General features: G+C 41.1%; 1 protein-coding gene across 1 annotated transcript in view; it reads right to left on the bottom strand.

Moving 5' to 3' along the window:
* PDILT (protein disulfide isomerase like, testis expressed) overlaps positions 1 to 13902 on the bottom strand; it is a gene marked incomplete at both ends in the record, with an annotated part of 26458 nt that continues 12556 nt past the window's right edge. Inside the window, 9 exons of the mRNA XM_082772738.1 lie at positions 1 to 72; positions 1498 to 1587; positions 5324 to 5505; positions 6860 to 6980; positions 7290 to 7487; positions 8433 to 8558; positions 9893 to 10003; positions 10571 to 10708; positions 12618 to 12751. Coding sequence (XP_082628864.1) covers positions 1 to 72; positions 1498 to 1587; positions 5324 to 5505; positions 6860 to 6980; positions 7290 to 7487; positions 8433 to 8558; positions 9893 to 10003; positions 10571 to 10708; positions 12618 to 12751 — 1172 coding nt within the window. The remainder of the gene's footprint in view (positions 73 to 1497; positions 1588 to 5323; positions 5506 to 6859; positions 6981 to 7289; positions 7488 to 8432; positions 8559 to 9892; positions 10004 to 10570; positions 10709 to 12617; positions 12752 to 13902) is intronic.

The following is a 13902-nucleotide window of genomic DNA, read 5'->3' on the forward strand; positions in this document are numbered from 1 at the left end:
TTAAAGTTCTTCTTTCTCTGTTATTACAGTCTCTTTCTGGCTGAGATCCTCTTTGCTTCCTCCTGAAGGATCCTTTTGAAAAAGCAAATGCAAGAGCAAAGCTGTTTATTACTCGTGTTCACAAAGATAATTGCTTTTGTAATTCTTTACTTTCAAAAAAAAATTAAGATATGAAATGTGTTTTCATCATTTCAACCGAGGAACATGAGGGCATGTAAATGATGTAAGAAGTAGTGCTGCTGTTGATAAAAACGTGTTTTGTTTTCACACCAGAGACTGGTTTAAGAAGAAGTATAGATGAGGTTTTGTGTGAAGTTTTAATATGAACGTGGAAACTTCATGTGGTAAGATAATGGGCATACTACAGAAGACACTACCTTCTCATTTGTCCTGTCTGGGAATACTCTGAGGTCAGGAGGAAGTTACTCCAACAGGAGACTTCACATCAAGCACAGTATTGCAAAAGGTCTGATACTGCACTCTTCCGGGAAAGCTTGGAGGGTGTCTAGTAAGGATGGAGAATACAAAGAGATGAGCAAATGTCAGCTGTCTACCCGTTTTACTACACAAAGCATGCTTTCTGGATAGTGTTTCACAAGTGGGCTTTTTTACTTATGCTTTAATGCAAAATAAAATGTGAAGAAGAGATGACAGAATATACGCAGCTCTGTAACATTGTACGTAAGACTTGGGGGGGAATTCAACAGATCTGTTGCAGACATATCATCACTGAACATGCAACAGAGGCAGACACCAAACTTAGGCTTGGGGTATTGGGAAGTGGAAGTATACAGTGACTGGGCAGAGTCAGATGTCTGATCCTGCACTGCAGACTTCTGGTTCTGTCACCTCTCTCTGTCGGTAAGCACCTAGTTGAGCAGTAAAGGCAGGACTGAATCAATGATGGGTGTGATCTGAGACAGCTATTGCTGACAGGAGATGAGAGCTGAGGAACTGGGCAGCTGTCCTAACCAGATGGCCAAGAGAGGGGGCAATGTCTGTCTCAGTTGTGCCATTGTTTAATGAAGATGGGACACCATGCTAAATGCAGCACGATGAGATAATCGTGGATGTTAGAACCAGTCCAGCTGTAGCTGACACCAATTTTGTGGAGTTTTTTTCCAGCTAAAATCTTGGCAAAGTTTTGCTTACACTGTTCAAGGTGCAGGTTCCTTCCTGCCTTGTGGTACAGTGTTAATGTAGTGGCTCAGGGGTACCATGAGTAGTGGGAGAAGAGCTTTCTGTGTGATGAAAACAAGGACGTGAGTGGGTGTATGCCTGTCTGGCAGTGGTATGACTGCAGCTAACGTGATCCTGCCAAGCTGGTATGCTTGAAACTGGCTGAGAGCTTGTAAGAACCATCTGAGCATTGACGTGCGCAAGAGCTGAAGCCCTTACACGTGGGATATGCTATTGCCCCTTAGGTTGGGCCATACAGGGCGTGAACATGCCTTGGATCTCATGGCAGATCAGTCATTGTCAGGATCAAACACCTACCTTTTCTCCTGTTTCTGCCTTTGTCTTGATTTGTTCTTCTAAGAATTCAGAAAATGCCGCCAAGGTATGCTCCCCAGCATAGGCCACTTCCTGCAAAGAGTTTGAAGATTAGGAAAGCATTTAACTTTCTACACAAAATGCTGGAAATAACAACCTAATAAGCTGAAGGATTTCAGTGTTTCAGATTGCCCACGCTCTAGACTTTGGTGCTCAGCTTTTACTTATTTAAATAAAAAGTGAGGACAGGGTTAAAGCAGTTAAACATTTCCAAGCTATTTGAAGAGCAGAGTCTTTCACGGTTCCAGCCATGACATTAGAAGTTGTATAAAGATTTTGATGGAAACTCAAAATCCTGAAGCAGTTTTAAAATACACAGTCCAGAAGTACCACCTGTTCCACAGCTTGAATGTTCAGTAAGAACAGGAGGAAGATGAACAGAGGTATTAATTTTCTTATACTTCATCTTAAATTGGAGATTTATTGAAAATTTTCTTACGAAAAAGTTTAGGGAAGAAACACTAAGTAAGTCTGAGCACCATTACTGTATTTTAAAGATTTTTTTCAAATACTGTTCTCTGGAAGTCTGAAAGGATTTTGCACAAGTCTTTCAATAAAAATATATAGAAGCTCATGTGTGTGACATTGGGAATTGACTGCTGTTAGCTGACTATATTTAGAAATGGGCAGATGCCCATTCTCACTTGGGGGTAAGCTGACTTACTCCCACGGAGACCAGTAATGCTACGTTACTTTATCCTAGTTGCTATTATGCCTGATGTAAGTTCAAAGGACTATAAAGAAAACACCTCCATTCTCTGGTGAACTCACTGGATGTATACACAGTTTTAATACTCCCTGTGCAGTAAGATATTCTCTTGTAATAAAATGTTTTGCAGCCTTGAGGTTATTTTTTGTTTACAAACTTATCTTTCTTGAGTAATATTATTTGATTCCTCTAGAGGCAATTAATACTCCCTGATGAATCTTGATTTTCATCAGTTCTGACGGCAGGAATAGCAATTTCTCAGACCAAAGACCTGTAAAGCCAGAGAAGCAGCTGCCCTGGTACCTGAGGATGTGTCAACACTTCCCGTTAGAGCAATCAGTGCGTAAGTGTATGTAAATGCTATTTTTCTCACTTCAACCATAGAAACAAATAGAATCATCTTAAAATCTGCCAGAAAAACTGCATGTTTTTCTCTCACGTTTGGAGTAGATGACACAGTGGGTGAGTTGTTCATCTGCTTCACAGATGGAGCTCAGATGATGCCTGGTCACTCCTTCCTTGATGTAACTCATCGGATTTACTCCCTCATTCTGCAGCTCTGACTATAACTCTTCCCCAGTGTACAGCCAAGTGCTAAATTTAATTGTTCCATGGGGGAGGAGTAAACTTTTTTGTCGCACTGAGAAAGTTGATTTTTGCTTTTGACATCAAAAATTTTGTATATCCATAGCTATGTAGGCTATTGATATAAATAGCTGTTAGGCTCAACATCCTCATACTGAAACCAATGGTTATTAAATGGAGTGAGAATGAAAAAAACATAGGACCACTGAGTTGGTAATTTGGAAAAGTGGACATGTGTAAATGCCCAGCTATATAGGTGTCTGAGTTCATCAAGCTCCACTTAACTCCAGTTAACCCTAGGTGGCTCCAGTTTTTTTTTTTTAAAAAAAAAAAGAAAGTCAGCCATCTAGTTTTGCATCCACTGAAAATAAGAGGGTGACTTGTCTTTAACTTCAGAAGAAACTGCCCTTTTCTTAGACTAAGGAGTAGCGCTCCACTAGAAAGCAGGCTGGTCATAGCTTGGAGACCAAGCAGATGCTTCTGCCTGGAGGAGGGTGGTTTCTGATCTGGTCTCATCAGGTGAGAGTGCTCACAAGTTACTCTGTAGCACTGTGTTCTGCCCATGGCTTTGCCTTTAAGGAGGTGTAAGGGGGGCTCTTGTAGCCAGAGAACATGATAACCCAGTCTAGAAATGAGCTATGGGACATGTTATGTTAGCCACATTTCCAGTGGTTTATCAGGAGCCAGTTCACACTCCTTAATTTGCATTGAATCTGTGCTTTGCAGAGTCTTCTAATAGTTATTCCATCTTTAGAATTCTACCTGCTTCTGCACTAATCCATCCTTAGTCTTTAAACAATGTGAAGGATCAGTAGAGGATATTACAAAGCTCATGTGTTTTGTTTTGTTTTTTTTTTCCAACAGTAGCAAAATACAGACAGCTAGAGAAGATGCCTGTGTGAAATCAAGGCTGTACCAGGAGGTGGTGGACTGTATATATTTCCTGTTTCTCTTTTTCTTCCTCCTGCACATACTAGTTTCTCTTGGGCTCCCAGCCTCTTCCATTGCTCTGTTCATTGCCAGAGCAAGGAAGTAGGGGTTGTAAATTTGGGGCAGTGACAATACAGTGTGAAACACAGGACAACTCTTGAGTCTTGGCCCATTGGGATATTGCATTTGTATCCTGCACCCTGGCCTTGGTTAACTTCTGGAAAAGTACAGGTGTACTTGGAAGAATTCCCTGTGTAACTGCTGGTTGAGTAGGAAGTGGCTGAGCTGTTGCAGTGCCTTTGTGGTAATGGCTTGAGCATGTCCCTGCTCATCTCTGATTGCCTGCGGCCAGCAGCTCATACAGTGCAGTAAGAAAGAGGACAGAACGCATGGGTCAGCCACTGCAGGCACCTGCACGGGCAGTCAAGTGCAGGCTAAATTCTCCAAAGCCACAGGAACTGGCCTAAAAGCCTGGTAGCCAAGGGGGAGCTTCAGATTTCAAACGCACTTTAGTTTTAGGGTATTTTAAGTGTGAAACTATCCCTTAATAGTTAAAGTCGTTACTGATATTTTTTGACAAACTGGCATTTATTATGAGCATTTAATGGGTTTCTGCTTTTCTGTGCAAAGACTAAGCATGGTGCAAGTGTGCAGGACTACAGTTCAATTCATTAGAAGCTGTGCATGCACATCTGAGAGCAAAATCTCTCCCTAAAAGATTAAATGAGGACATGGGCAAATGTCTTAGAATTCAATTTAAGTTTGGGACTAAGAAGAAAAATGAAAAGCTTAGTAATGTCTTAATTATGGCAGCGTCTTAGAATGTAATTTATTTTGGCTGCAGACATATTTTCTTCTTAATTAGATTATCTTTGTAGTTGGAGGAATGTAACTTTGTCTAATATTTTTCTTTTTCAGCTGTGGCATCTTCTGATTACTCTGTAGCATAGCTGATGCATTAGGTAGCATATTCTAAAGATCATTAGTCTTGATAACAAAAAAACCCTATTGAGGCTGAATGAAATAAAACTACTGGCATAACTGCATAGGAGAAAAATTTGAGATCTGGGTTTTGTGAAAGTATAGAGGATATAACAAGAGGGATGCCAGTATTATTGAGGTTATAGTCATACTTGCTCCAGAAACAACAGACCCAGTAGTTCAGAGACTGTACATCTCTTGCAATGGTGAGGAGGCGAGCTGTAAGTTTTCTCCAAGCTGAGACCGTTGCTAGAACCCATCAGGCAGACTACAGGTTGTTGAACAGTAGAATATGAGCAGTAATGACTTCATAGGTCTGCAATGGGAAATGGTGCATGGGTTCTTGCCGCAGCCTCACACTTAGCAGAAAGTAGAAGGGTTTCCCCTCTAAATCAGGGTCTTGTCAGCAAAGAATTCAGTTTTGTGTAGATATGCAGCAAAGCCTTCTTGCTTAAAGGACAGCTTTCTCATGTGTTTGTTCACTGTGATCTGTGTGCGCCCACCCAGCCACCCACCCCTCAGTGTGCAGCTGTGCCATCCCGTTCTTCCCCTAAAGCTTCTCACCTGGTAATCGGCTCCAGCAGGAAACAGTCTGAAGAAGGGATAGCGATCCAACACAACTGACAGGATGTCATTTGCTGTGACATCTATCTTTGCAATGATTATGTCTTTGCGATTTTGATATTTCTCTCCTAGTTCATCCCAGATTGGCAGGAGTTTTCTGCAGTCATGGGACCAAGGGGCATCTGCAGATGTAAAAGGAAAAACAGTCTGGTGGAAGGGCACGTGCTGGCATGCTAAGTGGTACCCACTTCAGCCCATAAGAGTTAACAGGGTTTTGAATTGTAAACTTGTGGTCAGTCTCCACTTGAAACTACCTTCCCTTCATGAGTTTCTGTGCATGGATAACTAGCTGCTTCTCTAATGCACTTCTGGCAGCAGCACTGCTTTAACTCTTTTTAGCCTTTCATGACTATAACAAACACAAAACACTTGTCATATGACTTTGTTGACGAGGAGTGCCAGAGAAGCAGCGCAGCCCAAATAAGACTTGGATCATTTCCATGATGAGGTACTTGTCAGAAGCACAAAATGCTTCACACATACTGAAAGTAACTGTGTCCAGAAATTACGCTGTAGTTGTACTGAAAGAAGGAGTTAGAGGTATGGTGGTGTTTTGCACTGCACACATGCCAGGTTAGCAAAAAGGCAAATCCAGCATGCCATTAGGTAACATACATGATCACAGTCCTTCAGTCATAAGAGGAGTGGTCATACTCAGTTTGGATGGAATTAAAACTTTTGGGACACTTTCCTGAAAATGCTACATCCCATTTACCAGCCTTTCATTTCTAGAGGACGTGGTTTGGTGCCTGCCTACATCACTATTATGGCAGCTTGCTTGTTCGTGGTACTGCAACGTGACCTTGAGTGGACAAAATGGCTGCTGCAACAACAAGGATTACAGGACTGTGCTACATTTAAGAATTTCTGTTAATGTTATATTTAATGTTGTATTTTTGTAAATGCTGTATGTTTACTCTGCCAAACTAATTAGGACACAAACTAACCCTACCAGCTGGTACAGTAGAGGGCAGTGGTTTCTTGCAGGGAAAGGTCAAGCAGGGAAAACTGCTTCCCTTGCAGACAGAGGAGGAAAAGGAGTTTGATTTCTTAATCTAGCAACTCCTCTTCGGGATTTAATGGTAGAGCATTATAACCAGACAACCTTACTTAATTCTCCCTCTGTCCTTGGAAGACAGACTGACTCATACTGTGTGTGTTATAATGTTCCATTGTAAAGCGTGACATTCTAGTGTCATTTTCTTTCAACACTGAGATTTGATATTGCCTTGACAAATATTTATTTAAGGGATCCAGTGTTACTCAGTGCAACCCTATGTCATCAAGGTATTGCAGCATTTTCATAGATATGAAAAAAAAAGTATTTAATGCTTTCACCAGACACCAAAAATTTGTTAAGCATGACTTCTTTAAAGTGCAAAGATTAGTTTGGTCTGTAAGCATGAGCTTTCTTTTTTCATTTCCAACTGATCATGTTAAAGCAACTTAATGTTTGAATAAAACAGTGGCACTTACAAAACATGACAAACACAGTCATGGTCTTATTGAAGACAATCCTGTTGAAATTCTTCCCAACAAGCACTTTGACTGGCATCTTGTCCCAGTCCTCTGTGATTTCTTCACTGGAGAGATGTATCTAAGCAGAAACAAACACTGATGTGAAAGTGCAAGGAACATTGAGAAACTTTACTCCAGGATAAGTTTATGTGAGACCACTGGGACCTTTCTCTAACTCATGTCCACCATTACTGTATGTTATTTTTTTGATATCTCTATGTCCTATCCAGCCTTCACACACTACTCCCTGCTCTCCCTTGAGTGGGGAACTGCTGTCTTGCACCTATGCATAGTTGATGGTTAGAATTGTTTGTCCCTCTCTTGAATAGAGACATAGTAGACTGTCTGAAAGTCTCCTTTTATCTCATCTCATTAGTAATGAACATACCTTTGCTTTTCCATCTAGGTAGCTCTGGCAAAAATGTCTTAGGTTCTCCAAAGTCACCTCATCTGCAGGCATTTTGTACTTCGCATTGCTTGTCAGGTTTAGGATTCTCACAGCGGGAACATCAATGTCCCTGATGCGAAAATACTCAAAAACTCGTCCATTCCTGGTTTCATTAGTATTCACCAAGACAAATGTTATCTGATAATAAAGAAAGAGTCAGGCATCTGGTTGAGTCTTCCACCTTTGGTATAACCATTTAGAGAAACGGGTTGGCAGTGGGTTAGACCCTAACCTTAAATACAAGCAACTGTGTAGAACCATTTTTGATCTCAGTCCAACAAGCAGCAGCTCTGTGAACTTTATCATACCTTGATCCATGTTAATAAATGCTAAAGCAACCAAAAGGAACAGATATTTTCCTTCTTTCCTTTCATACTGGTTTGCCACCGCTTATTTTAGTAACGCTTCTGAATTACCGCTCAAAGCTCTTATTGCCATTCTTAATAAATCTTCACAGGACAAAAGAGCTGAAACACATGTAGTGCATGTGTCTATTTAAATACTCGTGTGTTGTTTGTAAGACAAATGATCATTCTTCAGTCTTTAACATACTTAGAGCAGGAGTATGAGCACAGTGACAACTGAAACTGAAATACTCGTCTGTGACTGCCTATAGATGTTTGCAGACACTTGTGTGTTACAGACAAGGCTATACAGGTGCTTTGCAATATTTCTCAGGCTTTCTACCTGATTTTAGCTTTGGCTTCAGGCAATACCCTGCAGTCTTCATGGTGTTGCCTGGTGCTGGCAGAAATTGCCAGAAGCTTGCTGAAACTATCTTTGGTTGGAAGAAGTTGTGTGCATAAAATCAGAGTCAGGTTTATTGGGAGCAGCTGGAATCAGTGTTGGTTTCTGTGATCTTTGTATTTTAAAGAATCATTATGAAGTGAAAAATATTCTTTGAATTTGTCAAATCATTTTGTTAAGGGCCCAAGCTGAAAAATAGTTGCTGAAACTTTTAAAGGGATTGATAGACTTAAGAGACAGGCTGACAGCAAAGTAATTTTAGCAACAACATTCGTGAGTGTTTTTCCATTGATTTTTGGCATTTGTATTTGCAAAGCAGGATTCATTATTACAAACCTTCCCTCTAAATTCCATAGCAGCAGACTTGTAGTTTTCATAAGTCACATTGAATGTCTTTGAGTTCGTTGGGATGAACAGCAGGATGTGATTTTCGACAGGGACATCAAAAATCTTCACAGATGTCTGGGAAACAAGAATCAACATCTGTTCCATTCTTTTTAAGCAGAACGGTGAATCAGAGGCTCAGAGTACCAGTGTCATTCAGCTCTGCTATTGCAAATTTTACTTCTTAAGGCCCTGTTCCCAATCATTTCTATAACCCTGAGATTTCTTTCATTGTTTTAGAGAAGATAGAGTGAGAAGAATCAGCAGCTGCTGAGTGTTTTCTATATTCCAGGAAAAAACTCATCGTTATTCATAGATTTTACAGTCAGAAGCGGCTGTTACCTTGTAGTCTGACCTCCTGTGTAACACATGCTGAAGAATTAATGTTGAAGATGTGCTGAAAGTGAAAGGCAGCATTACCCAGGGAGGCCCAGCTGCAGCAGCTAGACCTGACAGGGGCACTGCCTTCACTTCTGGGTGGCATCAGCAGCCTACATCTCCTTTTCTGGACAAAGCTTCCCTTTCTCATGCCACACCATGATCAGTCAAGGGGATACTTCCTCATGCAAACAGATATTTCCATGTCTTTCCCCTCCTACTTGCAATTTTTCTCCTTTGTCTTAGCCCAGAGGACTGGGTTGCTGCGTGGGAGTGGAAGGGCTGGAGCCAGGCTAGAGACTGACCTTCCACCCACCCACCCATCCCAGCTGCTACAAAGCCCAGGGCATTGTGCTGGCTCCGCAGGATGGAGGTATTTCTATGTCCAAGTGGTTCACAGCTTGACCAGACATTCCCTGTCTCCAGGAAACATCTTGCTAGAGGGATGCATCCTCTGGGCTGGGTTTGACCAAGAGCTGCATGTTGGATTCTGCTGGTGTTTCTAGATCTGTTTAGGGCTGGCCTAGTCAAACAAAAGTCTCAAACGCTAAGGAGCAGATGAGCTCCTTAAGTTGTTTTCTGTATGCGTTCCTCTGCAGACAGTCGCTGCTCAAAGAGCATTCACAATAACAGCTGTTGTTAGGAAGAGAGACAGCACTCTTCCCTCTCCCCTGAATTCTTATATGGAGGCTTTACACTGGGGGGCAGGGGTCTTCCCCCCACACCTCTCCACCCTTTCTTCACTATAATGTAAGAGGTACAGCAAGTGAAAGGTTGCAGTAAGTGAGGAAAAGCATATGGTTTGATAGCCAAATACCCTTTCTACTGCAGGTACTAACTTGTCAAGGCATATAGGCAATTTCATAACATGCTGCCTGTAGCAGTGTAATAGCCTAAAAACAAACAAACAAACAAAACAAAACAAAACAAAACAAAAAAAGAAATATAGGGAGGTTTCTCATAGGTTGATGTGAAATGTTACTGGCTGTTCTTCTCCTGTGGCTTTTGTTAATGCAGTGAAAAAAACAACGTACCTCAAGATTATATTCAGTGACCAAATCCAAAGTAAAGGTTTTGATTAGCCTTGTAAGATCCAGTTTGTTCTGTCTGTCATCTTCAAGCACTTCATTATGCACAGGTTTTCCCTTGGATAAATAGTGAAATTTGAGGTTGTTGGCTTTATCGACTATAGGAACAAAGGTACTGATTATAATCTAAAATACTGTTGTTCTCAGCTTTGATGTTTTATTACCTTCAGTAACTTAAATTCTGTAACTTGTAAAATAAATGTCATAGCTTACAAAAATTCATAGATTACAAAAATTCAAGATACAGCTGACAGTTTTAATTTGCACAGTAATCTTAATAGACTAAGAGAACTTTACTATATCTAAACATGCTGTCTGTGACACATCCACTTCAGATGTCCTTGGTCTGATTACTTTGTAGCCTAAATGTTGTGTATTTGCTGTGTATTTGTTCTTGTTGGCCACTTCTTCTGATGTGGATTGGAAGATTCCTGACCAAAAGCAACTCAAAGGAAAAGAGGTGACTTAATAATTGGTGGTTTAGAATATAGGGATCTGGGTAAGCTGTTGAATTTCAGCTAGGAAATTATTTAACCTAAAAAAAAAATACTAAAATGCCTGTCTATAGCCTGAAACTTCCACAGCAGCTTTTTGCACCTTACCTTGCTAGGCTTGCACTCCTACCTTCTTAAATACAACAAGAGTGTTCTTTTGGATGCCATAGTTAGCACAGACGTCCTCTCTGCTTGTCATCCCAAAAGGCATCTCTGGCACATCTTTGGCAGTCTCACAGAAAACTTCCATGCTGTTATTGTGAAGTTCCTAGTCCCAGATAGAGAATTTATTAAAACCTGTATCCTTCTAGGATGTGTAGGAGTGAGAGCCACAGGTGAGGCAGGCCCCTAAAGGCGTATGAAGTAAGATCAGTGTAGAGTGGGTATAGCTTGCCATAATTACATTCAGGGGGAGTGTATGGTTCCCTTTGTCCTTCCTGTGCTCATCTCATCTGCCCTGCACTCTGCTGGCATTCACGCTGTACAGAGACTTCAGCAGCTGGGGAAGGGTAACATGGATGGCTACTCCCCTGCTGCAGCGTGTCTGCACAGCTGTGGAGGGACCCATATGGACAGGGTGCAGTGGATTGCAGAGAGGGCTCCCTGCTTGCATGAGGACCTGACTGATGTGTTCGGTGCTCCGACCAAGGGCTCTTCAAAGTAGGGACCGTGGCTCCTACATCTGTCAAATAGTCACTGTGCTGTCCACCCTCAAACTAACAGTTAATAAGCATGATGAAAGGCAGCAGCTCATTTGGATTTGATTTAATCAGACGATTATTTCATGCTAGTTGAATAGTAATTTATATGCTGAAACCTCACAATACATTCTGGCACTCATATTTGTGAGCAATCTGTGACTAATAGAAGGCCAAATCCAGCTCTTTATTTACTTAGACATTATTTTGTTAGCTTCCACCCACTAAATTTTTGACATGCCGTAGCTCACACTGATGATCATCTATTGTCATTTCAGCCTCCAAGTGAAACCATGGAGTCCAGTCAAACACACATCTGCAGGCACTATCTGCTGTCAGCCTGCTTCAGGAAGTTCTCCAGCATCACTGTGATAGCAAGGGCTTCTTAATGCGGCCCAGCATTGGAAAACTGCCCTCCTTCATGCATGGCCGCAAGCAGATTGCTGCAAAGCAAAATTCTGGGCACTGTATTTCCAATTTGTCCTGTTATGCTGTATGTGTTCATCACTTCTGTTACTATAGGGCAATTTGGTAATGAATCCTGTTCTCCTCATCCATGAAATATGGTCTCTCCACTGTAGCCAGCGCATTTGGGACCTTGTCAGTTCAGGTAGGAGTGCAGACATTGTGCTTTTAACTGAGCAGAAAGTTACCAGAATAAAAGTCTCTTTAGAGCGTTGATTGAATGTTTCAGGTAATAAAGGCTTCAAGGACACACTGAAAAAGCAGCAAAAAACTATTCCTATTTTGCTGACTTTTTGACTGCATGCTTTGACAGCTGATATTTACGCTATGACTGTTGTTCTGTATTATTCAGTCCCAAATCCTGAGAACCTTATTATGCTTTGGAAAGTAGATTTTGCCTGAAACAGAACTACAAGAGTTCGATCGTACACAGTGTAATATTTTATGACTTCCAATCCATACAGATTGCTTAGCTGGCAGGAGCTAAACAAACAGTTAACTTGTTACTGGTGTAGCTTGGTTCCACTCCCCTTGGTCTCACTGACTTTGTTTAAATCATCAAATGGAAAGATGAAGAAAAGGCACTGCAGCATATTTGACAATATTTACTGTGTTTTTTATGGACTTGAGCATGAAGGGAACATTCCTTCACCACAGCAGCCTGCCTGCAACTATTCATGTCTATGATTTTACACTCACTGTCTTTGAATAGAAATGCTGTGATTAGGTGCCATGGCTTTGGCTGAGACAGAGTTAATTTTATTTGCAGAGACTCATATGATGCTGTGATTTGGATTTTTGGTGACAATAGTGCTGTTGCAATGCAGTGCTTACTCAACATTAAGGACTTTCCTGCCTCCTGTGCTGCCTCTCCAGCAAGGAGGCTGCAGGTGCACAGGAAGTTTTTTAGGCAAGTTTTGGGTCTTTTGGACATGTGGAATTTGGTGGCAATGGCAAAGAACATATCCCAAAGTTGGAATGGAAATCAGCCTTTTGAGTTTTCCAGTGAATTACCTTAAAAAAGCCAATCACTGCTAAATTGTCAGCATTTATCATGGCTTCAGCCTGATCTGTAGAGTTGATTAAGACTGTGCTGGGTCCTGTTCTTCTTTTGACCCACGTAATAAAGGCTGAGGCCTGTCTGACTCCTGTGGAAGAAAAAGAGAATTGAAATAACTGTCAAAATGAATGACACATTTCTGAGCAATCAAGATAGAAGTGGTGGAGGTGCAAAAAGATGCTGAACTTGGACTCCTATGGACTGAAGATAAAGTTGATTCAAAGTGGACTTGAGCATCTAAATCCAGCCTCAGGTTTTAGCCAGCATTTTAATTATTACCAGCTCTAGAAGATCAGCAGTGAATGAACACTGTTCTGTGGGATATCTGCAAATGACTGTCCACTTAACTGCTTGATCACAGGTGGAGAATAGAGATGAGAAAATTAAGAAAAGCAGAAAAACTGCTCTGCAGCATTTCATGTGTCCACGAGAGAATCAAAATCATAGCAAGTTATAAACAGCTATCGACCTGAGGTTTAATCCAAAATGACTTCAAGCCAATTGCAGATTTTATTGAACTGTCTGTTCAATTAAATTAGGTGTCAAAAATGTTCCTTTGGTGCTGCAGAAGATCTGATAGGTACAGAGGCACGTTAAAATTCCCCTGTGGTATTGCAGCTTCACTTTTCAGCTTAGACTTGAGAAACAAAGCTGAAATCTGTCAAAGGTGTAATTTAATTCTGGAGACTTCCATCTTTTGGGATCCAAATTACTACTGCTAGTTTTACTGAGTTCATACTCGCTTTGTTTATTTGGTAAATTCTCCTCAGGCTTTCAGGAATTTTAGGAATCGTGAGTCTCTTTAAAAATAGCTTCTAGCTATTGTGTTTTCAGGGGAAGTGGAGCCACAAATTGAGGCTCAGGAGATGAAACTCTAAGCCATAAAGTAGCGCCTTCATCTCTGTGAGCATGGTGTCCTTGTTGGAGTAGAGCAAGAGCCTAACAAAGGGTTAATGAAAACTGTATATGAAAAAAAAAAGTCCGTATGCTGTGAAGTGCCAGAGTAAAGATGTACAGCACAAGTAGATTATCAAAGATGCAAGTCCTGGTGCTGTACATTTTAGCGATATGACAAGGTCAAAATTGAGTCAGACCATTTTACTGCCATCAAGTCATTTTGCAGCAGGCTGCACTGCAACTAGTTTAAAATACTTTTTTTTTTTTTTTTTTCCCCAGCAGATGCCTGCCTGTTTGGCCTTAAAAGTGTCTAAGCTGCAGAGAAAAGCACAGAGCAGTATC

This window comes from Aythya marila, assembly GCF_965140915.1.
Source record: "Aythya marila genome assembly, chromosome: 15".
NCBI lineage: Eukaryota > Metazoa > Chordata > Aves > Anseriformes > Anatidae > Aythya > Aythya marila.